The 25,975-nt window shown below is 39.8% G+C and overlaps 1 protein-coding gene across 3 annotated transcripts in view; it reads left to right on the forward strand.

Annotated features, from left to right (window-relative positions):
- Positions 1-25,975, forward strand: part of LOC6580858 (neurogenic protein mastermind) — a 92,795-nt gene that overhangs the window by 55,943 nt on the left and 10,877 nt on the right. For 2 of the 3 annotated variants that reach the window (XM_002006621.4, XM_044011310.1), the window contains one exon: positions 9,959-11,902. In XM_002006621.4, coding sequence (XP_002006657.2) covers positions 9,959-11,902 — 1,944 coding nt within the window. Of the gene's footprint in view, positions 1-9,023; positions 9,177-9,958; positions 11,903-25,975 lie in introns of those variants that run through there. The other variant, XM_044011311.1, reaches the window with a different exon arrangement.

Consider the following 25,975-nt stretch of genomic DNA (forward strand, 5'->3'; position numbering starts at 1 on the left):
ATTTGAGCGCTGTTACCTCCTCTTACTAGTCTCTACGTCCTTGTTACAGTTACTGAAGCAGCGAAGCAGCAGCGTCTGGAGATGGGGACGTGAGGCAGCAGAACATTTCAACTTAATTTAACAGTCATCAAATGGAATTCAATTTGCCTGAAAGGCGCACACAAATATAGAAAGAGAGAGAGTTGGGGGAACAGAGCAGAACAGAAATTGAGAAAAACAAAAACACAAATAACAAAAAGCTTAACCCCACCCACTCTCAGCACCTGGCTGAGTATTGTCATTAGTCGCATTATTATTGGGGGCTATTATGTAGTAATCAAATTTATAGTACACTTTGCAACACTCAAAGTTAAGGGCGGGGAAGGGAAAGGGGTGAACGAAGGGCAAGACAAGGAGGTAGCCGCCAGGCAACGTGGAAAACAAGTCGGAAAACTTTTATGACGCCAAAAATAAAACACAACAGCAGACGAAATTATTACAATAAATGGGCAAAAAGAAAATGGAAATTGAAAATGAGTTGTGTTCCACACACGCACACACACTCACACATAGATACAGTGTGCACAAATATTTGTGTCATTAAACAAATGACAAACGAATTGGTTTTAACATGAAAGCAGCTGGCAGCGAAGTTGGCAGAGACGCCAGCGCTGACATGCAACAGCGACAACTGATAAGCCAAGCCAAGGCGACGCTCTGTTAAAGCTAACAGACGGAATTAACATAACAGCTTGACAGCTTGCAGCCACCCCCACAGTTACACACACTCGCATACATACACACGCACGTAACTATTTTACAGCGCTGAAAAATTCGCTTGGCTGCCTCTGCTGACGCTGCGGCGCTGCAACAATGCAAACGCAAACTTTCTCGCTGCCGGCGTCGCTGCCAGCGCCAACAGTCTGTCCGCATTCGGTTCGTGCTGCTTCGCTGGCAGCGGCTCGTGCCAGTTATAAACCGACTGCCAAACGACTCACGACAGCAGCAGCAGCAACAGCCGCAGCAAGAGCAGCAGTCGCAGCTAAAGCAACAGCAGTACTAAAAATCAACAACAACAACATCGACAGTAGCAGCAGCAGCACCAGCAAATCAGAAGCCGAAAAGCAAAAGAAAAGTGACGCTAGACGTGCGTTCAAAAATAATAATAATAAAAAACTAAAAAAAAAAAAACAACAACATTAAACATTAAGTGTGGCAAACTGTGCAAGCGGCTCAAAAGTGTTTACACAGCAAAAGCAACAATAACAAAACAACAACAGCAACAAGAGGCAAAATATTATCATAGAAAATCGAATGAATTAAAAGTGCAACATCTTAGCACATTTGCTCCACGTGAATGTTATTTAGAAAAATTATATTTATTTAAGAAAAAAAATCTATTTGTTTATTCTTTTAACAATTCAATGAATTATTGAGAAGAAAAAAATTGGCAAAGAAAAACTAAAAAAAAATGTGATCAACTTGAATGTAGCAATAATAAAAAAAAAAAAAAAAAAATAAATTAACAAAAAAAGAAAAATGAAAATGAATAAAAATATAATTAAATTTAAAATAGACATACAAAATTAAGTATGTGATCAAAGCATGACAATAAAAACATGATTTAAAAAAGAACATGCTCGTAAAAAAATTTAATATTAATGAAATTAAAAAAAAAGCATTACTTAAATTTTAAAATTAAAAAAAAAAAAAAAAATTATAAATTAAAAAAAAAGACAAAAGTTAAAAAAGAAAATGCATTTATTAAACTTAAATAACAAATTTATTGCAAGCATAAGTTAAAAGTTTTGCCAAGAAAATTTCTTTGGAAAAAAATTCATTGAAATTTATACAGAAATTCATTTCTGATATTTAAATATTTCCTTGGGAATTTCCCAGTAGCATTTACACAAAATTGTTCAAAATGTTATTTTATTTTATTATTGTTTCATTTTTTCGTCGATTTCGAAAGAAATTTCATCGAGCCTCTCTAGAAATGTTTTTCTCATCGTGTTTTTATTTATTTGACATTTGTGTTAGCTCTGAGAAATTATGCATGGCGAATGCAAATTTATTAGCTGCAGACTCATTAGATGGACTCTCCCTCTGACCTCTGCCACCTACGACTGCCCCGCCCACTGCCTCTCAACACAGTGCCCCTCCATCTGACAGACAGTTTTTTTCATCTCGAGCGAAATTAAAAAACATAAATCAAAATATGCTAAATAAATCAACGAAAATTGCGCAAAAAGTGCGGACAATCTATCAGGGAATACCCCTACCCTTAGCACCCCTACTTCTGGCACCCACCACCCACTTCCTCGTTTGCCACTTAATCAAGTGAAGTGCAGCCAAAGGAAATACAAAATACAAAAAGAACAAATAAATAAGTCAATTAATTAGACAGATTTTTTGAATATTAAAAAGAGAAGGCAAAATAAGAGGAAGAAGAAGCAAAGCTATGAAAAATTTGATATTCATGAATTTCAAATGGGAAACACTGCCAGAAATTGGCATAAAAAATGATTTGAATTCATGAGGGAAATGCTTTTAGTACACAGCACGAAAAAATCTTGATACAATATTAATTTCAATAGCTGTGTGTGTGCGTGTGACAATAGGAAAAACTACAGCTAAAATTAAAACCATAAATGCATTTATTTTGATATTTCTTAATTTTTGATGTCCGGGCATTTAGAATTAGTTGACTTGAGAGAGAGACAGAATCATACACTGTAAAAAAAATTAATTCTGAAGTTAACAAAATAAAGCTTTTTGGAACAAATTTTGGTATGCTAAAAAAATTGTTTTTTTTTTTTTTTTTTTTAAATCTATACAAAACAAATTTTCATATTTCTCTCTCTCTCTCTCTCTCTCCTTCTATGTATATTAGCTTATTCTTAATATTAATATAGATTTGTTAAGCCTTGACTATTTAACACAAAGCATATATAAAGATCAACGAATTTCGAATTTTACCTATCGCGATTTCAATCAGAACAGCTCAAGTTTTTCTCTCAGTGTGCGCATAGATAAAACAGCACATAGACAAAACAGAGGCACGAATTGTGCATGCAACAACTGCCATAAAAAAACGCTGCCGCAACAAATGCAAATGGCCAGAATGAAAATGGCCAAAAAAAAATGCGGTCGTTGCCGATCATTCGAACACACATACACGCGCTCATACACACACACATTAAGAGCCATAATAATAATAATAGTATTATTATTATTATTATTATTACAGCTGTTACGATTGTTCTTATGCTGCTTCTTCTTCTTGCAGCTCTCCTTCATCTCTGAGATTTTGCTGTGGCGTCTCTTAATTAATTTTTGCCATCATAATTTCCCATTAGTTTTTCGCAAGCAGTTAAATGAGTTGAAAAATGATTTATAATATGTATACGTCGCTTAAATACCCTGCAAACAGCATAAAGCTGGTATATTTCAGCTTGTCGTACGCTTGCAACAGTGCGACTGGCATCCAAATTTACAGAGTATCCTATAGTCTGTCACTTTCTTTCGTTGTTTTCTTAATTTTATTTTGTATTCTTTTAATGTGCAACAAAATTAATTGTATGGAAAAGTGTAATAAGAGTGACTACCGAGTGGGCGTGACACGCCTCTAACACACCACCCGCCTCAGTTTCGCCTCGTCTTCTTTCCACTTCCCACTTCCACGCTCTGTGCATACAAATGGGTCGAGGGGCGTTTGCAGCAGCAAGGCTAAATTATTACGCATACGCCATGGTTGCGTTTCAGGTTCAAATTGCTTAAAAATTAATTGGAGAATAAAGCAAGAGCGAAATAGAGGAGTTAACAACGGATTTATATGCACTTATTAATGCAGTTTTGTATATAAATAATTAATTAAACTAGCAAGCAGGGGGAGGCAGAACTGCATTATTAATGAGCTGCCATTAAATATGGTAGTAAATAAAAAAAGAAGGAGAATTTATAAAAAATATTGCTCGATATCGAGTTGATTTTATTAATGAAAGACAGCGCTTGAAATATTCATTCATATTTTCAAAATGAAAACAGTCGAAAAACCCAATTGTATAATAGATGCAAGCCTTGAAAGTTTCCGTGAAAATTTTAAATATTTATCATTTAAATTAATTTCCCTTTCTCTTTAATTCAACTCAAAATTTGTATTTTGTATATTAAGGATTAAGTTTCAATAGGATTATGATGATTGACTGACTGATGTACTGAATGGGACTTAGATATAGTGATTAGACTGATAGGTGGATTAAAATGTTATCTAACACAATGAGTGATAATGTGAATGATTGACTGAGTGACTGACGGAAAGATGTATTAACTGACCTATTATTTGAATTACTATTTTTATTAAATGATTATATGATTGCATGATTAATTTAATTATTGGTTAACAGCTTAAAAGACTAGTGGATAGAACGATTGATTAGTTGAAAAACTACCCGATTGATTGCTTGAATAAATAATCAATCGATTGCCTCATGATTTGATTGATTTGAGGATGGGTTGAATAACTGTTTGTTCGATTGACTGATTATTTTATTGGTTTACATTCTTAGGTTAATTAAATGGTTGATTGAACGATTGACTGATTGTGTGATTGTTTGAGTAACTGAATAATTGTTTAGCCTGCTGATTGACCTTCCATCACACTGATTCTGCGATAAGATTCTTCTTACTATTTTGAAATGTTCATCATTCATGAACAACTTTTTCAAGCTCAATATATATTTATGTCTCGCTCTGTGCCTACTCCTCTTCTCTTCTCCGAATTATATTTATTCACATATGAATTTGATGTGTTCTCAACTTTGTAGCCGCATCACTTTGCCTCGCTGCCTCTCGCATTCGCTTTAACGGCTCAAATTCGCACTTATTAGCATGCCTCTCGCACCTGCGTACCTTTTCTTTATAGAGTAGCAAAAGCCTATCAGTACACACAGACATACGGACCTACGGACATACAGACATACAGACAGACCGAGAAAAAGGCAACGCACTTCAATTCGATTCACGCACACAAAAGTTATTCGAAGCGAGGGGGCGCCAAGGCGTTGTGGATAAGAGGGATGGGGAGGGGGTAGCGAGCCTATGGGCTATCTGGCAAAGGCTTTCCACGAATTTTTCGACCACTTCCGTTGGCCACCCAGTTGCTGGTTAACAGTACGCTTACAGCTTTTCCTCTTTCTCGCTCGCTCCTTCGCTCGCTTGCTGCTAATTCGCATTAATCATACGCCGCGTTGTGCACAGCATTTATTTATTTTATTTTTGCAGCGCGCCGCATTGAAACATGAAAATGAAATTCAGACAAAACAACAGCAGCAACAACAACAACAATAGCAACAATAACAGCAGCCGCAAAGCTTTTTCACATTTTTATTTTTACACGCAAATTTACTGACTGTCGACGTCAACTTTTGCCGTTTTACTCACAGTCGCTGTCAGCGCTCTTAGCGTCGCAGTCGACGTCGCGGCCAGAGTCGCTGTCGCCGTCGCCGTTGCCGTTGCTGTTGCTGTTGCTTATTTTAATGTGTCAAGGTTCGCGGCATCATATTTTGCGCTTTATTTCAATGCGCTTCAAGCGTGTACAACATTATTTTAGTCTCCCCCGATAGTAACATGGAAATGGAGAGAGTGTGAGAAAGAGAGAGAGAGAGAGAGAGCGAGAGTAACAGATAACTCCCTTGCATATTACAAGCTGTAGACTTTCTTCCAAGCAAAACAATCTTAAAAATGTACACAGAGAAAAACAAGGCATAGTTGAATAAAATAAAATTAAATTAAAAATAAATTAAATTCTATTGAACTTTGGTCTATTTATAGACAGTAATACTAAGATTATTCCGGTCAAGTATAGAAATTATATCAAATTAGCTGTAAATCTGCACATTAATCAATCTTCGCTTGAAAATCGTTTTCATCTTGATTATCTATCTTATCTGCTAGGTATTTTAGGAAGATAGCTATTCGCAAATAAATTACTTTCTTGAATCTTACCTAAGTTACAGCTTTTTAACTTTTGACTTTGAGAGCATTAAAAAGGGGTTTTCGGGGGGTCAACATGAAGTAGAAGAAGAAGATGAAAATGACAAAGACGTATCGATAAATGTAAATGCAGCGCTGTATAGAAGACAGGCAGACGAGGTTGAGGGAAGTGGCATAAAATGGAAGACAGCAGCAGTGTGAAACGAATGGGCTTGTAGGTGAGCTGTGAAAGTGTGTAAGAGATAGCGAGAACGAGTGAGAGAGAGAGGGAGGGAGGCAGGTAGAGGCTGTTGGCGAGGGAGAGCGAGCGGAAGGGCGAGGGTAAACCAATGAGCGAGCGAGTGAGCAAAACATTTTTATTACCGCAACGGAGTCGTAAAAAACTAAATTACTTTTAAGTTTGTAAATTGTGCGAGTGGCTTTAACGCTCTAAACGGGCCTTCCATTGGACCTGTCGCTCACTCTCTGTGTGTATATGTGTATGTATGTATGTGTGTGTGTGTAACACAAGTTTAATATTATGGCAAGCTATGCGGCCCCTCTCTCTCCACCTCCGGCATCTTCCCTCTCAAGAGTTTTGCATTCTTTGTGTCACGTTTCCATTGAGAGATGCCCGCAAAGCTAACTGCACAGGAGATGAGAAAGCTGAGCCCCAGAGCGAACAGGTGGCCACTGCTCATTGGCTAGATACCCTATAAAAAGTTATTTCTATAAAAAGTGAATTAACTAATGAAACCAGACATAATACTACAAATATACATATGTCTGCTTGTGCTAAAGTAAAAAAGTAAACTAGGCAGATCAACAAATCGATACATCAAAATTGATTGCGAGAAAATAATTGTCATGACAGTAATATTCTAGCTCATAGAACTAATTCAAATTCTAATTCCTAATCAATACATAGTATAGAAGACCAAGAGGTATATCTGCAATATTCACCCTTTAATGGGTATTTATGTAGTCTAGAAGACACTGTCTATAGAGCTGCATGGCGAGTGGAAGAGGGAGTGGGAGTGGGAACTATTTTCCTCCCAGTAAGAAAAACAAATTTATGAAACGGCATTTATTCATAATGAGCCGAGCGAATGGGGAAAAGTGTTTGGCGCGTGGATCGGTTCACTCGATTCACTCGGTTTTTATGGCCACGACGGACACCGAGAAGATTGCGAGTGCCCAGCCAGCGGCCATATTGAGTGTGAGTGGCTGTGAATGTGTTTGTGTATGTGTGCGTGCGAGAGTATTTGTGTGTCGTAAAGTTATTAACTAGTGCTGCGACTGTTTGGATTAGGGAAAGTGCTTGAGTATGCCGAGGGAGAGAGAAATACGCATAAAGTTTATGTGAATCATTTTATTATGAATATGAATATGAGGAGCATAGAGTATCGAGTATTCAATTGCTTTTGTCCGCTCAATTTGAGGCAAGTTGCTTCGTAGAAGCGATAACATTGATTAAACACTCATGAGTGTTTATGTGAATACATTTATGATTAGGAATTGAATCTCGAAGTGTTTTATGCTCTACTTAAATGCCTGTGCCTAGGTATAGAACACTCATGAATGCATTTATTCAGTTGTGCGAATGCGGTCATTCGGTTTCATATTCGATTACCGAATACTCTTCTATATTTAAAAACACCTACTATATTCTGTACCCACTTAAAGGTGTAATCACACACAAATACACACACACACACACCCACATGTTCTCCAAATAACTGCTCCCAGTGCTTGCGACGTAATCCCGTGTCAGTTTACCGTTCAATCCATTTCGCAACTTCCCCCATTACGTACAAATGCATATACACTTGTATATACTTACCTACGTATGTATGGCTGTGTGTGTGTGTGTGTGCTCTTCTTCTGCTACTGCGCTGCCTTTTGACAAAGCGTATGCTCGCACATACATACATATAAATGTGTATGTACGCATGCATATAAAGAAACAACAACGAGCCGAGCAGAACAAGAAGAAAAAGAAACCAACCCACTGGCTTTGGCTTTGTCCAGCCGCAACACGCCGCGCACACCTCTTGCTCGACCCTTGGTCTTTGCTGCGCCTATGCGCTGCTATTTTGTATACATTTTGCATTAATTAAAAACAAAATAAATAGCAAAAGTCGCGCGCGCGGTCTGCCGATTCGATCCAAGCTGAGCCGAGCCGAACTGCAGCCGAGTCAGGCCGAACCGATCCGATCGGATGCGTGTTGAGTGTCCAACACGAAGCGACATGAGAAAAACAGAAAAGCAAACACATTTTGATTTAAATGTGATTGTTTTTTTCTCTCTCTCTCTCATTTTGTATTTGTTGCTTTTCATTCTTGAGCACAGGGAAAGAGCAGCAGCAAAACAAAACAAAAGCTGCGACGACGACGACGACGGCGACGGCGACGGCGACGCGTCGTTTACCACCCGCTCTCGCCAGCGCACTCGTTGCTTGCTTCTTGCTCTGCTGCTCTCACACTCTGGCTGCAGTTGTGCGCGGCTCTGCCGTCGGCGACGTCGCTGCTGATTAGAAGTGTCTTTTCAGTGTTTTGAATATTTTCTTTGTTGTTGCTGTATTTGGCTTTAAGTATGTATGTATTTGTTGTTGCCGTTGTCTTTGCGCACTTGCGATTTTGTGTTCATTCTGTTCGCTTTTGTCTTTTGTATGTTTTTCAATAAATTTTTGTGCACGTCTTTCAACGAATTTCTTTTGATTATTTTTGTCAAGTCAGCGCATATTGCGCTCGCCTTTTGTTGCTATTCACGTTGAACTTTTGTGGAGTGTTTTAATCGAATTGTCGCTTTTCTGCTGCAGCTGCCTAATCGAATTCCAATCAAAAGAAAACCAAGTGAAAACAATTTGAGAAAATCAAAATCCAAATCAAATAAACTAAAAAACAAAAATAAAAACACAAACACAAACAAAATCAAAAGCCAAATGCGCCCACGCAACAAACGCAACAAAATGCACAACTGTCGACGCTTGGCAACACTGTCGACATTTTACAACACTACTGGACGACAGCGTCAATTTCACCAAGTCTTAACTGTATGCTAAACACCTCCTATAAGTGACCAACAACAGTTATCTCTCAATACAAAGACTTCCAAACTAAAACTCAGCCTAACCTCAATTCTCGCTGTATAACTGTATCTGTATACAATAAACTTTGCCTAATCGCGCATTATAACTAAAAACTATATCTATGAATATTTGGGTAAGCACTTAATCTAATTATATTTACATATTTTCTACATTACGTTAGCTTATTATAATATTTTGTACAATGTACTTAGATAGTACTTATCCTTTGATTTGATAGTATTATTCCTTACTGATTGATTGGCTAATTGACTGACTGACTGATGGGCAGGGCGTATGATTCTGAATCAATTTAACTAATTCCCTTGTGATTTATGAATTATTTAGATATTACTGAATTGATTGACTGGCTTGAAGTAAAGAGTGAAGACAGGAGAAAGTAAGGGGAAAGAGAGCAAAACGCAGAAATAAAAAATAGAACGAGGCAGAAAAGAGCGAAAAAAAATAGATATCAAACAAAATGAAAAAGAAATGAGAAGAAAATTGAAGAAACCAGAACAATGGCGATGAGGAGAAATTAATTAAAATCGAATAAGAGAGACAATGAAAGAAAGGGAATTAAAAAGTCGAGGAAGTGTAAAGAATTAAAGAAAGGATACGATAAGGGACAAAATAATACAAGAGAAATAGAGCAAATTGAAGGTAAACTGTATATTATATTTAAATTAAATTTTACTTTGAAAAGAGGATGAAAAAGGATGAAAAGAGGATAAATATATAATATCCTGCCACGCAAAGTCGGATATATATCATATATATATTTACGAATTACATGTATATATATTATTAAAATTATTTCGTCCAATATTTTTTATATGTACTTTATTTATTTTTAACATCATTTTCTCTCTCTCTCTCTCTCTGTCTCCTCCATCTTTGTGCTCGTCTCATCTGCAGCAACAAAAAATCCTAAAACGTTCAGCGGACGATGTTGACAATGGCCCCGACAACTTTGAACCGCCGCACAAGTTTCCCAATAACAACAACAACAACAACAATAACAACAGCAGCAATAATAACAACAATAATAGCAGCAGCAACAACAACAATAACAACAACAGCAGCAGCTCTAGCGGCGTCGGCGGCGGCGGCTCAGAGAATCTAACAAAATTCTCTGTGGAAATCGTCCAGCAACTGGAGTTCACCACCTCGGCGGCCAATTCGCAGCCGCAGCAGATTAGCACGAATGTCACAGTGAAGGCGCTGACCAACACCTCTGTCAAGAGCGAACCGGGTGTCGACCAGCAACAGCAGCAGCAGCAGCAGCAACAACATCAGCAACATCAACAACATCAGCAGCATCAGCAGCATCAACAGCAGCAACACCATCAGCAGCAGCAGCAGCAGCAACAAGGCGGCGGTCTGGGTGGCCTTGGAAATAATGGGCGTGGCGGCGGGGGTCCTGGCGGCGGCGGCGCCGGCATGCCCACAGGACCCGGCGGCGTCGGAATGGTGCCCAACATGATGTCGGCCCAGCAGAAATCCGCCCTGGGCAACTTGGCCAATTTGGTCGAGTGCAAGCGAGAGCCGGACCACGATTTTCCCGACTTGGGCTCGTTGGACAAGGATGGCGCGAATGGACAATTTCCGGGCTTTCCCGAGCTGCTGGGCGATGACAACTCTGAGAACAATGACACCTTCAAGGATCTCATCAACAATCTGCAGGACTTCAATCCCAGTTTCCTCGACGGTTTTGAGGAGAAGCAGCTGCTCGATATCAAAACGGAGGATGGCATCAAAGTGGAGCCGCCCAACGCGCAGGATCTGATCAACAGCTTGAACGTGAAGAGCGAGTCGGGCTTGGGTCATGGCTTTGGCGGTTTCGGTGTTGGACTTGGTCTCGATCCGCAGTCGATGAAAATGCGACCAGGCGTTGGTTTTCCCAACGGCAACAACAACGCAGGCAACAACAACCCCGCAGCTGGCGGCAACACCGGGCCGGGTGGTCTCATGTCGGAGCACTCGCTGGCGGCGCAGACGCTGAAGCAGATGGCCGAGCAGCATCAGCACAAGAGCGCGATGGGCGGCATGGCCGGCTTTCCACGCCCACCCCACAGCATGCAGCAGCAGCAACAGCAACAACAACAGCAGCAACAGCAGCAGCCGCAGCAGCAGCAGCATGGCCAGATGCGCTACAATGACTATGGCGGCGGCTTTACCAATGACTTTTCGATGGGTCCGAATCCTGGGCAGCAGCAACAGCAGCAGCCACAGCAACAGCAGCCGCAGCAGCAGCAACACTTGCCGCCGCAGTTCCATCAAAAGGCGCCGGGCGGCGGTGTCAATGTGCAGCAGAACTTTTTGGATATCAAGCAGGAGCTCTTCTATTCCTCACAAAACGATTTCGATCTCAAGCGGCTGCAACAGCAGCAGGCAATGCAACAGCAACAGCAGCAGCACCATGCACAGCAGCAACAGCAACAACATCCCAATGGTCCCAAAATGGGTGTACCCATGGGCGGAGCGGGCAACTTTGCGAAGCAGCAGCAGCAGCAACAGGTGCCGACGCCGCAGCAGCAGCAACAGTTGCAGCAGCAACAGCAACAATACTCGCCATTCAGCAATCAAAACGCCAACGCCAACTTCCTCAACTGCCCGCCTCGCGGCGGCCCCCAAGGCAATCAGGCGCCGCCGCAGCAGCAGCAGCAACAACAGCAGCAGCAGCAGCCGCCACGCGGTCCGCAGTCCAATGCCAATGCGGGTAATGCAGGCAATGCAACGCAGCAGCAACAGCAACAACAACAACAGCAGCAGCAGCAGGCCACAACTACAACGCTGCAAATGAAGCAAACGCAGCAGTTGCACATCAGTCAACAAGGCGGCGGCTCGCACGGCATCCAGGTGAGTGTAATCCAAATACACAGACATAAATACATATAAACACCCCACCTGCTTAGCCAGCAATATATAACTACTTAATACCTTTGACACGCATGTAAATTTCCCATGCATATTTAAGTTAACAGCGTAACGAAGTCAACAGCTTTGACGAACAGGCAAGAAACAAACGAAAAAAAAAAGGAAATCCCAGCAGCGACGCCAACGTCGACTGCGCTGCTCTCGCGCCAAGTGTAAAGTTTCAAGCATAAGCACTCACTCAATTGACATACAAAAGTCAGTGGAGCTAGACGCTCGCCAGCCACTCAGCTTTCGGGGGTTGCTTTGACTCTGTGTGTGAAATGCACTCAAGTTTCACTCACAAATACACTCACTCGCTCGCGCGCTCTCTTTCACTCACTCTTGCGCTCTCAGCGTGTGGGCCACGCTGGTGCATAGCCCTCCCTTAAGCTGTTTAAGTTTATCTCTGTCCATTAATTTTACCACACATCTGTTCATAAAATTGTCAGTCGAACTGGCGCTCGGCTTCAGTTTGTTGCTCGTGTCCCGTCGGGCAGCAGCGGCGGCAGCACCAGCAGCGTCAGCCGGATCTGCGCCAGCGCTTGAGCAAGGGCTGCAGCCATGTGCGCCATTTTCATTACGTGCTAACAGTGAAAATAAAACATTAATAGTTCTGCTTTCTGCTTGCTGCTTGCTGCTGCTGTTGCTCCATTTTTGCTGTTGCTGGCTAGCAAAAAGATGATAGAGTAGTTGTTGGTCAGCTCGTCCTTTCGTTGACTTCGTTCCGTCAGCCAGCCCCGCCGCTCCAGCCCATGCAGACTCTCATTTCCGTTGGCAATTGGCCCTGCAGGCGTGCCAAATTGTAGTTAATCGCTTTGAATACCTGTGCCGCACTCCTCTATGAATAAAATATGTAATTACTGATACACAATCTTTATGATTGCGTACCCACAGCGAAGCATAGGTACTTCAGCGATTCATTTAATGGGTACACTCAGATATTCACTTGAAGTGTACCATATTGATACCTATTGATTAGCACCTAACTGAATTCCATATTCGACTATATTCTGTTGCGTTCCTATTGGAATATATCCGCTTGGTTACTAATGAACGCTATGAATGATTATTTTTTCAGGATATATGCAAAGTAAATATGTATGAATTTACTCTCTAACATTTAAAATATGCTTTTTTTTGACTATATACAAATGCACTTATGAGTGTATTCAAATCATTTTCACGGCTTTATTTACTATTCACTTCGACACATATTACAAATACATCAAGCTTTAAATATTTATAAATTCATTCATAAGTATATTCGATTTAATCAGGTACTCATAAGTGTATTCGATTCAATCAGTGACTCATGAGTCTTTGCGAATATGAACAGCTTTAGTCTGTTTCTGGCTTACTTATGACTTTGTTTAATTTTTCAATTGAGTATTAGACCTGCATCTATGAATGTACTCACATTTAATTATTATATATTCTCGAACCTGTTCTACCTGCGTATTGGCTGGATCAACACTTCACTTATTATTGTTGCACTCAGAGAGTATTCACTTATTCATACCAATATTAATTGAAATGAAAAAAATAACATTCACATTATTCGACTACTATTTGTATTCGGTTAGCGTAGTGAATACTTGCATTCACTATTAATTTCGCTTCATTCTCCTGCTATGCACAGTTTGCCTTTCCCCAGTGATTCAATCCACTTACGTTTAACTTTTCAAAGATATGCAGCCGCAACCGCAAGCCGTATTCAAATCGTCTAATGTTATTCACACGGCTTTATTCACAAGTATCTTAATGCATATTTCCAGCAGTGCAAACATCTTTTGTCTGCACTTTATGCAGGACCTCATTTTTCGGACTGACTACGCCACTCTCTCGCCCTTCTTTCCTCCACTCACTCTCCTCTCTCTCTCGTTCTCTCACTCGCTTCCTCTTTTTCGAGAGTCTCATTACAGCAGCTCTTCACTCAAATGATATTCTTATATTCAGCCATGGCACATGCCCTACCTAACCCATATTCATTATCCGTTCCAAATTGTTTTCCTGTTATTTCATAGCACAGCTACAGCAACAACAACAACAACATTTCATTTACAAAATGAAAGTGCAAAACTTTTTAAGTTTCATGTCGCTGAGTAGTTTTCATCAGAAAAGAGCCAAAAAAACGAGGAGCGAACAACTCGTTGGGTGCTCAAATTGTTGTTGCTGATGTTATAGTTGTTGCTGTTATCGTTGTTGTTGTTGTTGTTGCTTTTGGCTTTGCCATTGCGAAAGGACACGGCTGAAATTTCCGTTCTGCGCTTTGGCCTGTCCGAGGCACAGGATTCGAGTCTCTGGTCCAAGCTCAAGTTTTCCCATGAATTTTGTTCATGCATTACGAAGCTCACTGAACTAGTCCCCCCTCGGCTTCGCATTCTCCCATTCTCCGGTCAGCATCCCCTGCATGCACAGAGAAATAGTTGTGCAAGTGGAGAGCCAAGCGAAGCAGATTGGCAAAAACTTGTTGACGATTGAGATTGAAATTTGGTTTAGTTGAAGACCTGGACCCTCTGGACAGCCCCGAGCCCAAATTGTTGAGCTGCTGAACATTAGCGTCCAGCTGAGGCGGATGAGGGGGTATTTTGAAACCCCTCCCATTGACTTGAGGGAAAGGCTGCTTCTTATCTTCTGGTCGAATGAAACGCTCAAGTCAACACGTATACACACTTGGGTATAACGATATATTTGCATAGGACTCATTAAGAGCCCACGAATAGCCCCGGGCAACCCCCAAAAAACAAAGCACTTGGACAGGGGTAGCAGGATTCACAATAAGAAGAGCCCAGAATGAATACGAAAAAAAAGAAAGAAAACACTCGAGTGCAAGAAATGAACACGCAGCGTGTAAAATGTAAAATGTACAATAAATATTACAACAAAGAGTGGCAAAGCCAACCACAGCAACGAAGAGTGATAGAAAGAGGACGAGAGACATACAGAGAGTGAGAGAGAGCGAGAATAAGAGGGATAGAGACAATAAAAAATAACACACAAATGAAATGAAAATAAATCTAGGTGGTAAATATTTGCCTAACGAGCTTTTTAGAGGTCCAAGCGCACAGCTGAGAGAGAAAGGGATGGGCAGAGACTGAGTGAGCGAGAGGCAGTGATACGAAGAGCGAAAAGGGTGCAAGTGCATAATAATGTCCAAAGAAATCTTAAATCATATGCAAAGAAAGCATAATGAATAAATGTAATTTAAATAACTGGCTTCAAACAGAATATTTTATGTCTCTCCATTGATATGCCGACTTTTCAATTATTTATGACAGCGCTTGACGTGTCTAATACTTGCCCAACTTTTGGTATAAGTTGCAAATATTTGCTCGTTAGCTTTTAGCTAAGCCAGACTTACTTTTTCATATTTTTTGAAATCTGAAAACAGATGAAATAACGAAGGAATTATGAACATAAACAGAAGTTGTGTAATTTTTAAATTGAAATATGATATGAACTGTTTGCCAGACTCTTTAAATACTAGTTCTCTCTCTATCTCACACTTTCATATCATCTACAACTCAACTACAATCAAATAGTTGTTTGATGTTGTCCAGTTGAATTATTTGTGTACTTAGGCATTTTAATACTCTACCAAGCATGACAAATATTACTTCAAATATAGTAGATAAGTCTCATGCTTACTATAGACAAAATATGGCTGTTATAATATAGACAAATATATAATTAACAAGACAATATTCATATCACTTAATTATTGATTTAATTTAAATGCATCTTGCAAATTCCCTAATCCAAAATTATATATGCTTATTTTTTGAAAATAATTCGTATAAAAATGTAGATAAGAATCATAAGAAATATCAGTTTTCTGTAGGGCATAACAGCTTCCACTCTGCTCAGTTAATATGCTCTAACTGGCTAAGCTGATTCTCTGCCTCGCCCCTCGCCCATTCGCTCTGCTAACAGCTCGACGGCGCAGTTGGCGTCGATGTTAACGAAGCCACACGATGGCAACGACTGCGACAGCGATGTTGGCGTCGGTTTGGTGTTGGTGTTGTTGTCTTTGGCGTTGGGTCGTCGTGTAAAAGTTCAATGAATTCAGAATGTTCACATTTGCATGTCCTGCATTAACTCGTTAAAATGCCAGCTACAAACGGAACCCCAACAAAACACCAAAAACACAACAACAACAACATCAACTAGCAGAAAGAATTTGTATAAAATACAAATAATGCAGGACTTTATACACACATACATACATAGACTATTCGGGCATAAGAACAACATGAAAATGTTCGGGCTCACAAAAGTATGCAACGGAAATGTGCGAAACGTGAAAATGTGCGGAAATTATATTTTTGAAGGGGTGCAGCTGTGCGGGTGGGGAGGGTGTGGACTGCGTGGGAAGGGAGCTTACGCGCTGCTCCAGTGTTTAAAAGAGTGCCTGATTTTTACGACACTCGCCGCAGTCGACTTAATGAAGTTGCGAGCTGCAAAAGATTTGAGAGCTTCCGCGGCCGAAGACAACAAAACGGCAAATGGCAAATGGGAAAATGGGAAAATGGCCCTTATAATGCTTTGCTGTGCTGTATCATCGGGGGCAATAAATAATTTATAACCATATAACGTAACAGATCTAAAGACCGAAAAAAAAGAAATGAAATGAAAGGAAAAGCAACAGCAACAAGAAAATGTCCAACTCAAGAATTGAGTACAAAAGCCCCGCAAAACGAGTCAAAATGAATTGAGTCCAAGCTGAGACGAGACAAGGTGCGAGGCGACGCGACGGGAAAGTCGAACCGAGATTCGTTTGCGCCGGCGCCAAGGCAGGAAGACGAAGTGGGTACAACGGTGACACAGCCGAAATGACTAGGCACATATCCTAGAAAAAGGCAAAGATTTTATGTGGAAGAATAGAATTTTAGAGGGAGAAGCAAAATGAATGAAAGGGGTAACTAAAAGGTCGACTTTTGATTAAAATATTGTATATAGAAAACTGATAGAGGGCTAAGTGATTATATACCCGATTGTGGCCCATTGGCTGTGCGAGGTATCGGAATGCCTTGGCTGTCTTTCGGCTGGCTTTTCGACTGGGCGGGCGGCTGCTTGTCGGGAGCCGTCGGGTTGCCAGCTAGGGCCGAAGCTTTACAGGAAAACATTCGAATTGTTTAACAAACTCGTGACATAATTCGTTTGTTATGTCGTTGAGTGGTGGCAACAGGCCGCCCTCACCCCTGTTGCCCCTCCTCCTTCTCCTGCACTGCCCTCTTATTTGCCCACTTGCCGTCTGTCCAGCGAAGCGATTTGAGTCGCGGATTATTGTAAAGTTATGCAAAGGTATCTGTCTTTAGTCTTAATGGAGCTCAATGCCTCACAATTGATTGGGGTGGCGGCTAATCCGAAACTTTGGCACTAATTTGTTGTTAGAGCATCACCTGAAATATTTATGGCTGAAAGTTTAACAACAAATTACGAACTGGAGCAGCAAGAGCAACAAACAGCAGCAGCAGCAGCAGCGGCAGCAGCAGTCGCTCCGGCTTGCCATAAAATCTATGCCAGGGTTGCCATCGCCATGTTCCATTCATAATTCAAAGCGGCTGGCAGGCCAAACAGCATGGGGCACACGCTAGTTGCCTTTGTGTGTGTACAAGGGGCGCTTGCCAGGGGGTTGGGGCTTGGTAGGGGACCCGCACTTCGGCACATCCTATCAAACGATGAGCCGCAAGGACCTCTGCCAGTTTCGCATTTTGTTTTAGGCCAGCATTACACAACGCATTTGATGCTCTCAAAGGTCACATTATTTACCTTTTATATTCCCATTCGCTTGGTAGGGGCCGCTAACTGTAACAGTAACGGTAACTGTAATGGTAACGGTAGCTGGTTTAGGTTTAGGTTTAGAGGGAACGCCAAGTTACATGATGGGGTTTTTTCTTATTTTATTTTTGTTTTTGTTTTTATTTATGTATTTGTTTTTTTTTTTTTTACGCAACGCAACATTTGCTAAAATTTGTTTTCTTTTTGTTTGGTTACTTTTGCTGTTGCTGCGGCTGCTTCCTTTTTGACTTTTCATTTTATACTGACTCACGAGGTGAAAAGGGTATATTGGTTGTGTCATAGAAATTAAATTCAGAAATGTAAATTTTACAACATATAATTGTAGATAGTTTTAAAAATATTAACATGTTTTGGGTATAAAAACTTAGGGTAACATTGGTAAAATTAGGTAACATTAGGGAAACATTGGACTAACGGTTAGCTAAAATATAAATACAGTACATATATCCTAAACACATCGTAAAACTCAATATATTGTACCTTTTGGAATTGCTCCTTACACTGGGCAAAATATAAATTTATACTTGTATATATTTTCGCTGCGAGATCCGATATATTTCACACAATTACCAGCTCGACCCACATTTCGAATTGCTTTGCAACACCCAGCGAGCATTGAGCAGTCGGTTGCACTCAGCTGCAACGTTGTTCTTACTTATTCCTCTTTCTCTTCGTTTTGGCTAGAAGTTTCGTAATATTTTCATCAGCTCGCGCTGCGTTTCAATCAATTTAGCAGGTGTTGCCATCGCATTGATGCGCTGCAATCGCTGCCCGAGGGTCACATTGAGTAGCAAAATAAGAGGGGATGGGGTGAGGCGAGGATGCACTGGTAGATTAAGTAATGAAGCTGGAAATATGATGCAGGAAATTATTTGGTTTCGTCGAAAGCCAACAGATTGAGGTACATATATATATAAATATTTCTCCAAAGTCTTATTTTACTTGAAATTGATTTCTGATCGAAATATATAGTTGTGTATAATTTGCAACTTATATATAATTATATTTTGTACAATATTATAATGGAATATATAAAAAACAAATATTTTTCGATATTTACTTTGTATTTGACTTCTCTATTTCGGTCTATTGCCTTATCCTGCCGGAAAACTGATTTTTACCTCGTTGCAAGTTCATCTCTTCTTTTATTTTGCCAAATGCTTTGGTAGCTTAAACATCGTCAACGCATCGTTGGGGTAGCCTTCACCTAGACAGTGGACAGCCAATTCGCCTCTCTAACTTAACTCTCATATAGACATACATACATATATATACATATGTCCTTATATATATTTAATACAGCGAGGGGCAACTGGTTGTGTTTGCTTCATTCGCTGCTGCGTGGCATAAAATTTAATATTTGCGCGTGTGCTTAACCCCTAGTTGGCCCCTGTTTTGCCGCATTTATCTATCGGGTGTATGTGTGTGTGCGTGTGAGTGAGTGTCTGTATGTGTGTTGTGATTATTATGCCGTGTAATCTGCTTCATATAACAACGCAGCGACAACGAGGATGTTGAGCGTAAAGCGTGGCAAGTGGCAAGTACTTTTCATACTTTCACCTTCGCCAGGTGGCAGGCACTGCGTGCCCCTTGGGGCATTATCCATACATATTCATCGTGCCACACTTACGCACACAGACGCACATATACATATCTATATACATGTATATACTGGCATATATATCCATATATAAATATTTCAGTTTTTAATCTATTTTAATGGATATTATTTGAAAATGCAGCAACTTCTTGGCGAGCGAGCTGCTCAGGTTTTACATTTAACTTTCTATAATTTCTTGTCGCCATTTCGCTCTCTCTCTCTCTCTCTCTCTTTCTCTTTTTATTTGCTTCTCTGCCTGGCTTAATTTTTCTAATCTCGCAGCGAGCAAACAAATCGTCGCGACGGACGCGCAAAAGTATGCAACACTTTTTGCAGCTCCTCGAGCTCAACTTCTTCCAAGTGGACGTGTGTGTGTGTGTATAGTTGTTGTGCTTCTGTATGTTTGTATGTGTGTGTGTGCGAATTCGCTCTGCAAACAGCTCACGTCGCATATTTATAGGCTGCCAGGCATAAAAAGCGATTTCAGCTTTAGCTTTCGAGCCGTTTGCCAAAAGATTTACAAAATGTTTAGCTAGCTTCAGTTTTTTTTCTCTCTTTCTCCCTATCTTTCTCTGGTTTCGTGTGCGAGCAAGACTTCTTATTCAGAGTTTTATTTATTCTTTATCAGTTTATGTTTTAGTCGAATAAAGATCAAAAGTCCAGCGCTAAAAAGAACCGTTTTCCATTAATGAAATGTACTTTAATTCAAATAAAGCTCTTTATTACTTTTAGAAGAGTTTTTGCTAAAGCATTAAAAAATTTACTTTCCATATACTTTTATCAAGGTGAATGCAGTTTTATGGTTGTATATAGCTCGTGTGGTTTTTATGTAACTTAACTCAATTAATGTATAGGTCGATTCGAAGCATTCCTATCTGCTTTACTTTGCTTCTTCTTTATCCATGACCAGAGTATTTAACGGTCTATAACAACTGACTGTTGATGTTTTGTTGTCTATATCCGGTTCAGACGTATTTGTAAGTTACAGTCGCATTTGTTTAGGCACAAAGTTTCTTATCAACGGCAGCAGTTGAATATTCAAATTAGTTTTTATTTATTTTTGGCCCCAAACCAAAAGAGCAAAGAGCCAAACAGATAAAGAGCCAAAGAAATAGAGAGAGAGAGAGCGAGAGAGAAGGGCTTATCAAAAAGTGTTTGCACAATTTGTTGAAATTTCATGCCACTCCAGACAGAAATTCATATAAAATGTCTAGGTAAGCGAGTGTGTGTGCGTGTGTGTGTATGTGTGTAAAACATGCAAATAATAAAAATCGTTTCATTTTATGCAACTGTCAAAGGCAGGCACTCGCCAGACAAACGAACGGGTTGAGCCACGGTCAAGTGCACATTTTAACACAGAGAGATTCATTCACTCAGAGAACGAATAGAGAGAGAGGGAGAGAGAGACGAGAGAGACTTAGTTAAAGAGGTAAAGAGAGTGGCTAAAACAAACACCCCACACACAGAGACCATTTGAAATTCCATTAAAATTTGTTGCCTGTTGTCACAGAATTTTACACTTACAAACCAAATAAAATAACGAAACATTAAAGGGCGCATTTTAATGGCCATATTGCGTATACGCAACGTGTCAGAGCAGCAAAACGGCAAAACTTATTTCGTGAACAGACGCACAATCTGTTGCTCTGTGTAGTTGCTCATAAATATGTCTGACCTGGCCACACTCCACACTAGCCTTGCCCCCAGACCCTAGCCCACAGTTTTGCCTAACAGTCACTTAATCAAATTAATTACTTTTTCAACAACAATCGGGGCGTTTAGGTGTGAGTCTCAGCCTCTCGCTCTCGCTCTGTCCATCTCTCTCGCTCTCTCTCTTTCTGGCTGAGCAGTGGTCAAACAGTTGCCTCGTTTTATTGCCTCCCTAGACAATCCGACTCCCCGCATTATAATCACGCACAAAACTTTAGCTCAACTATAGAGATTATGTTAAAGAAATTATCCCAAAAGAGTGAAACGAAAATGGGCATCCAGTGTGCCGAGCCTGTTCTCCAACACTCGCATACTCTGACGCTGCTCTTTCACTGTTTGATATCTCATAATTAGCTGTGTGTAAATCATAAAATAAATTAAACTGAATCCATACATCATCATTAGCATAAATAAAACATTTTTGTTTACTACATGAATCGTTTGCTATGAAGTGTGGAAAGCATACAATATTCTGAATTTAGAAAATATGAATCATTGATATACAAAATAACTGTTCTGCTCAGAGTCTTGATGAGTGGGTTACCTCAGTTAGAGATGATAGGAAATGAGGATAGAGGAATGATAAGGCAATGCTTCAATATTAAATATAATGTAATATTGATTGACCGAATCAATGATTGATTGATTGATGTTCTGGCAATTGTTGCTTTGTTAGTTAATCTAAATGCATAAACATATTTTCTTGATTAGCTGATTGGTTCATTGATGCTAAGTGTGAGATCAAAGATGTAAAATGCTCTTCTAAGAAGAGCGTAGCTCAGAGTGAATGAGCTAAGAGGTAGAATGCCGTTATACCATGTTAAAGTATTTCTAGTTGATTCAAAAATATTTTATGCATAACATATTATCCGCACTAGAGCCAACTATAATGCAGTATTTTAAGTATTTTTCTGTTTTCGCTGTACACTGTATGCTCGATAGAAAGCTCTCTAAAAATGCAGGCAAGCAAAAATGAAATGGAAGCCTTTCTAGTCCACCAGCTGCCATAATCATTATTATTATTATGGAGTTGTGTACTTAAATAGAGCGATATTTTTTGTTGAGTTAAATGGGCTTTGGAAGTCATGTGAAGTTGTGACATCATTAAACGCAATTAACTGGCGTTTAAAAATAGTTCAAGGAGTGCGGCACAATAAGCGACGGCAGCGACTGCAAAAAATGTCACCGAGGAAAATCAATAAAAATAACGAGGATAGAGAAGAGAAGAGAACTCGTTTTATACAGCCATTCCCACTCTTGACCCCCCACCTATGAATATGTGGCCCTAACAATAAAGTAATTAAGTCATATGGCAAAAATATTTAAGGAACTGCTGACAAATTTCCATTGCAATAAAATGAAGGATGTGAAAATGAGGGCGGACGCAACTAGACACAAAAACATAACATAAGCGAAAAGTCTCCCCCTAGCACACGTGACAAGGACTACGCCAAAGTCTGTAATTAAAAGTATAAAAGGACACACACAAAGAGCTCTAATATAACCACAACAAACAAATGGACGGGGGGTGAGCGGGTGGTCATGGTTAGTTGATTCAACTAACCAGTTAACCCACCTGGCTAACGCGGCGTATGTGTAATTTTATATTGTCTGTCTTCGTCTAGGCGCACTTTTGATCTTTTGCCAGGCAACAATACGACCCAAAAACTGTGACCAAGGCACTAAACTAGCTAACGAGATGGCCCACAACACAGGGCGTGGCACACACTATAGAAGTCTGTCTGAAAGGCTGGAAGCATAAGGAGGAGGAGGAGAGTCGGGTGGGGGCAGGGCTGGAAACAGGTGGACAGGTGCGTGTCTGACGCTCGTCACTTCAAAGTCCTAGCGCAAAGTAATTGAAAATGTAAATGGTCGACACGAGTTGGACACGACTAGAAAGTGTTGATAAATACCCTAAGCCAAGAGGCGAGGTGAGAGTGTATCTCAGCCAAAGGGAAAAGTACAGAGAGAGAGGCGCTTGATGAGCAGAGTGTCTGCTGGAATTATCTGCTCCAAGATATCAAAGATCAACTTCAGCCGTGTCGGCTGTGACACATTTACGAATGCAGATTAAAAGCAGGATGAGACAGAGAAACGGAAGTTTAGACTGTATATTACGAAAGAGTATTACGGTTATGGCAAGCATTATAAAGCTATACTGGCCTTCAGATCGTAGCTGCGACTATCAAATATCAATGGAAATTGCAGTCTTCCGGAATGAGACGAGCTGAAAGAATACGATTTAAAATTAATGCAACTCAGAGAGACGCACTGTCTTGATGAGAATGAATATTGGAAAAATAGGTCCATCCAAATGATATTGACATCACATTTAAAATGGCAAGTGAGTTAAAGTTTGCCGAAAATACAGAAAAGGAGGCTTTAAATGAAAGCAGAATATATAAAAGCAATTAACGTGTTGGAGTAAAAAAGAAAAGATTGAGAGGGTAGCCAAGAGGGCAAAGGAATGCAAGATTATTCTCTAAGTTATACGGCTCTCTAATGGCTTTTTTGCTAGTAAAATAAAGTTGGGGTAGTCACAGGGTATCTTTATGTTTATGGCCAGATAGTTGGGCAGCGCAATAAGCACACGAGCCGAGGCTTAGTTGAGGGGCGGGGCTTAATTCGTGGTAGTCTCTTTATTTTTTATTTGACGACGGGCCATGTTTTTGTTTAGCCTTGTCGCATTTGTGGCTTGCCAAATGTTTTGTTTGCTTTTATTATTATTAATTGTTTATTATTTTAATGCATCAGCAGCGGCAGCAATTGGAAACCCTTTGTCAGCTGCTGCTGCGGTTGGGCAAATAAATTAAGTAATTAACTTTAACGATTGCCGTTTGGTTGGGATTTGGCTAAATGGATTTTGATGCCCCTGCTTTGGTAAATTGTTCATTGATTTTTTGGTGTCACGCCCCCTTTTGAAGTCATTTGCATTTAGTGCGAATCAAGGCGAAAATTTTACCAACCAATTTTTAAATGCATCAACAGCAAAAACCAAAGGTAGAAAATTTGATGCGATTCGATTCGATTTGTTGGCCATTTCGTTATCACTCTCTCTCTCTCCCTCTCATTTGTGAATTTTCAGTAAAAGTTGGGCCATTGGGCTTTCATTTGGCGCAATAATTTTAGCTGCGTGCATCGGCAACCCGAGTTTGCTGGTGCGTTTCCGTTTCGGATTTCTGCTGCTATTTGCACGCTTTTTGCAGCGACTATTTGGAAAGTGCGTGTAAATAAAATTAACGAATGTTGAACTTTTTCGCTATTGCCAAATTGATGAAAACAGAAACGCAAATTCGAATTGACAACGGGCAAATGGATGCTCTCAATATGTCAATGAAATTTGGCCATATTCAACTGAAGGCTTAGGGTGATCGATAAATTTAATTAAACATATTGTTTGTTTTATTTTACTAAGTGCTAACTGAGTGAGATATTTGGAATATACGTTATATTGCTGACTTTTAAAAATAATTTAATTAATTTTCCATATGTGAGATATTCGATATGCTTTACTGAACATTTATTTATTTGTAATATGCTATGCTTACGATTTAACATTAGGCTTTTTTATTCGCTTGCTTTAACTGCTATGACTCTTGTTCCTATAAATAAATCCAATCATTGCTCTGCATTCTCATTTCGAATTCTCACTTCGTACTTATACATACGTGCATTTATACAGTCGAGTCTCGATAATTTGTACCCCGCTAAATCGAAAATGACGATAAATCGAACAAATCTATCCTCTTGAAAGAAATTCGTTCTCCATAATTTTCGACAATTTGAATTTCTGTGTAAATCGAAAAGAACTTGCCATTTTGAATAACCGTATTACGAATTACTGTACTACTATAAACTTATACAATCATGCTCTTAATATTTGTTCTATTTGTATTATGTTTTTACTTGGATTTGATTGATCTCTTATTTTATAGTTATTTATTCATATTTACATGGCTGTATCGTTTATGGTATACATTAATTTTCTTATTTATAATTGTATTTAATTCTATTTTATTATACCCTGAACCCATTGAAAATGGGAAATCAGGGTATAATGGTTTTGTGAAAAGTATGTAACAGGCAGAAGGAATCATCGCAGACCCCATAAAGTATATATATTCTTGATCAGGACGACGAGCTGAGTCGATATAGCCCTGTCCGTCTGTCCGTCCGTCCGTCCCTCCGTCCCTCCGTCCGTCCGTCCGTCCGTCCGTCCGTATGAGCAAAAGGATCTCAGAAGATATAAGAGCTAGAGAGCTGAAATTTGGCATGCATACTCGTGTATACCATAGGCAGTACGAGTTTGCTTTATTTTTTCGATAACTCGTCCGATAACTTTTTTATCGAGAATAATCGAAAAATCGACTTTGTTTTTTCAGCCTAATTTGAACACTTTTAGACCTGGAGACTTCAAATTTGCGTTGTATATAAAGTTAATGGATACAAAGATTTTGTAATTTACAGATTTTGGATACCACGCCCCATTCGCCCCCAATTTGTAAAAAACGCATTTTAAGTACTAGAGACTTGTGCTTTGAAATGTACACACATTTTAGCCATATGATTACGCTCTGAAAGTTTCATTAAGATCATACGTCTACAAATGAAATTATTCAACAAATAAATTCTCATAATATTGCCCACATTGCAGCGCAGCCCAAGCGCAGTCGCTGCTTACTGCGCAGTTAGCAGAGCGCGTGCTTATAAGTGCATGTTTATGTATGTGTGCATAAAAGAAGTCCAGAACGATTAGAATATCAGCTTGGAGGGTTCAGGGTATCTCCTAGTCGAGCAGTCTCGACTGGAGCCTTCTTACTTGTTTAATATTTATCAATTCAATTATATATCATTCTATGACTCGTTGAACTATTAGAAAGCTAGTTTAGCTTTATCTATAACTA

Source organism: Drosophila mojavensis, unplaced genomic scaffold (genome assembly GCF_018153725.1).
Source record: "Drosophila mojavensis isolate 15081-1352.22 unplaced genomic scaffold, ASM1815372v1 contig_81, whole genome shotgun sequence".
NCBI lineage: Eukaryota > Metazoa > Arthropoda > Insecta > Diptera > Drosophilidae > Drosophila > Drosophila mojavensis.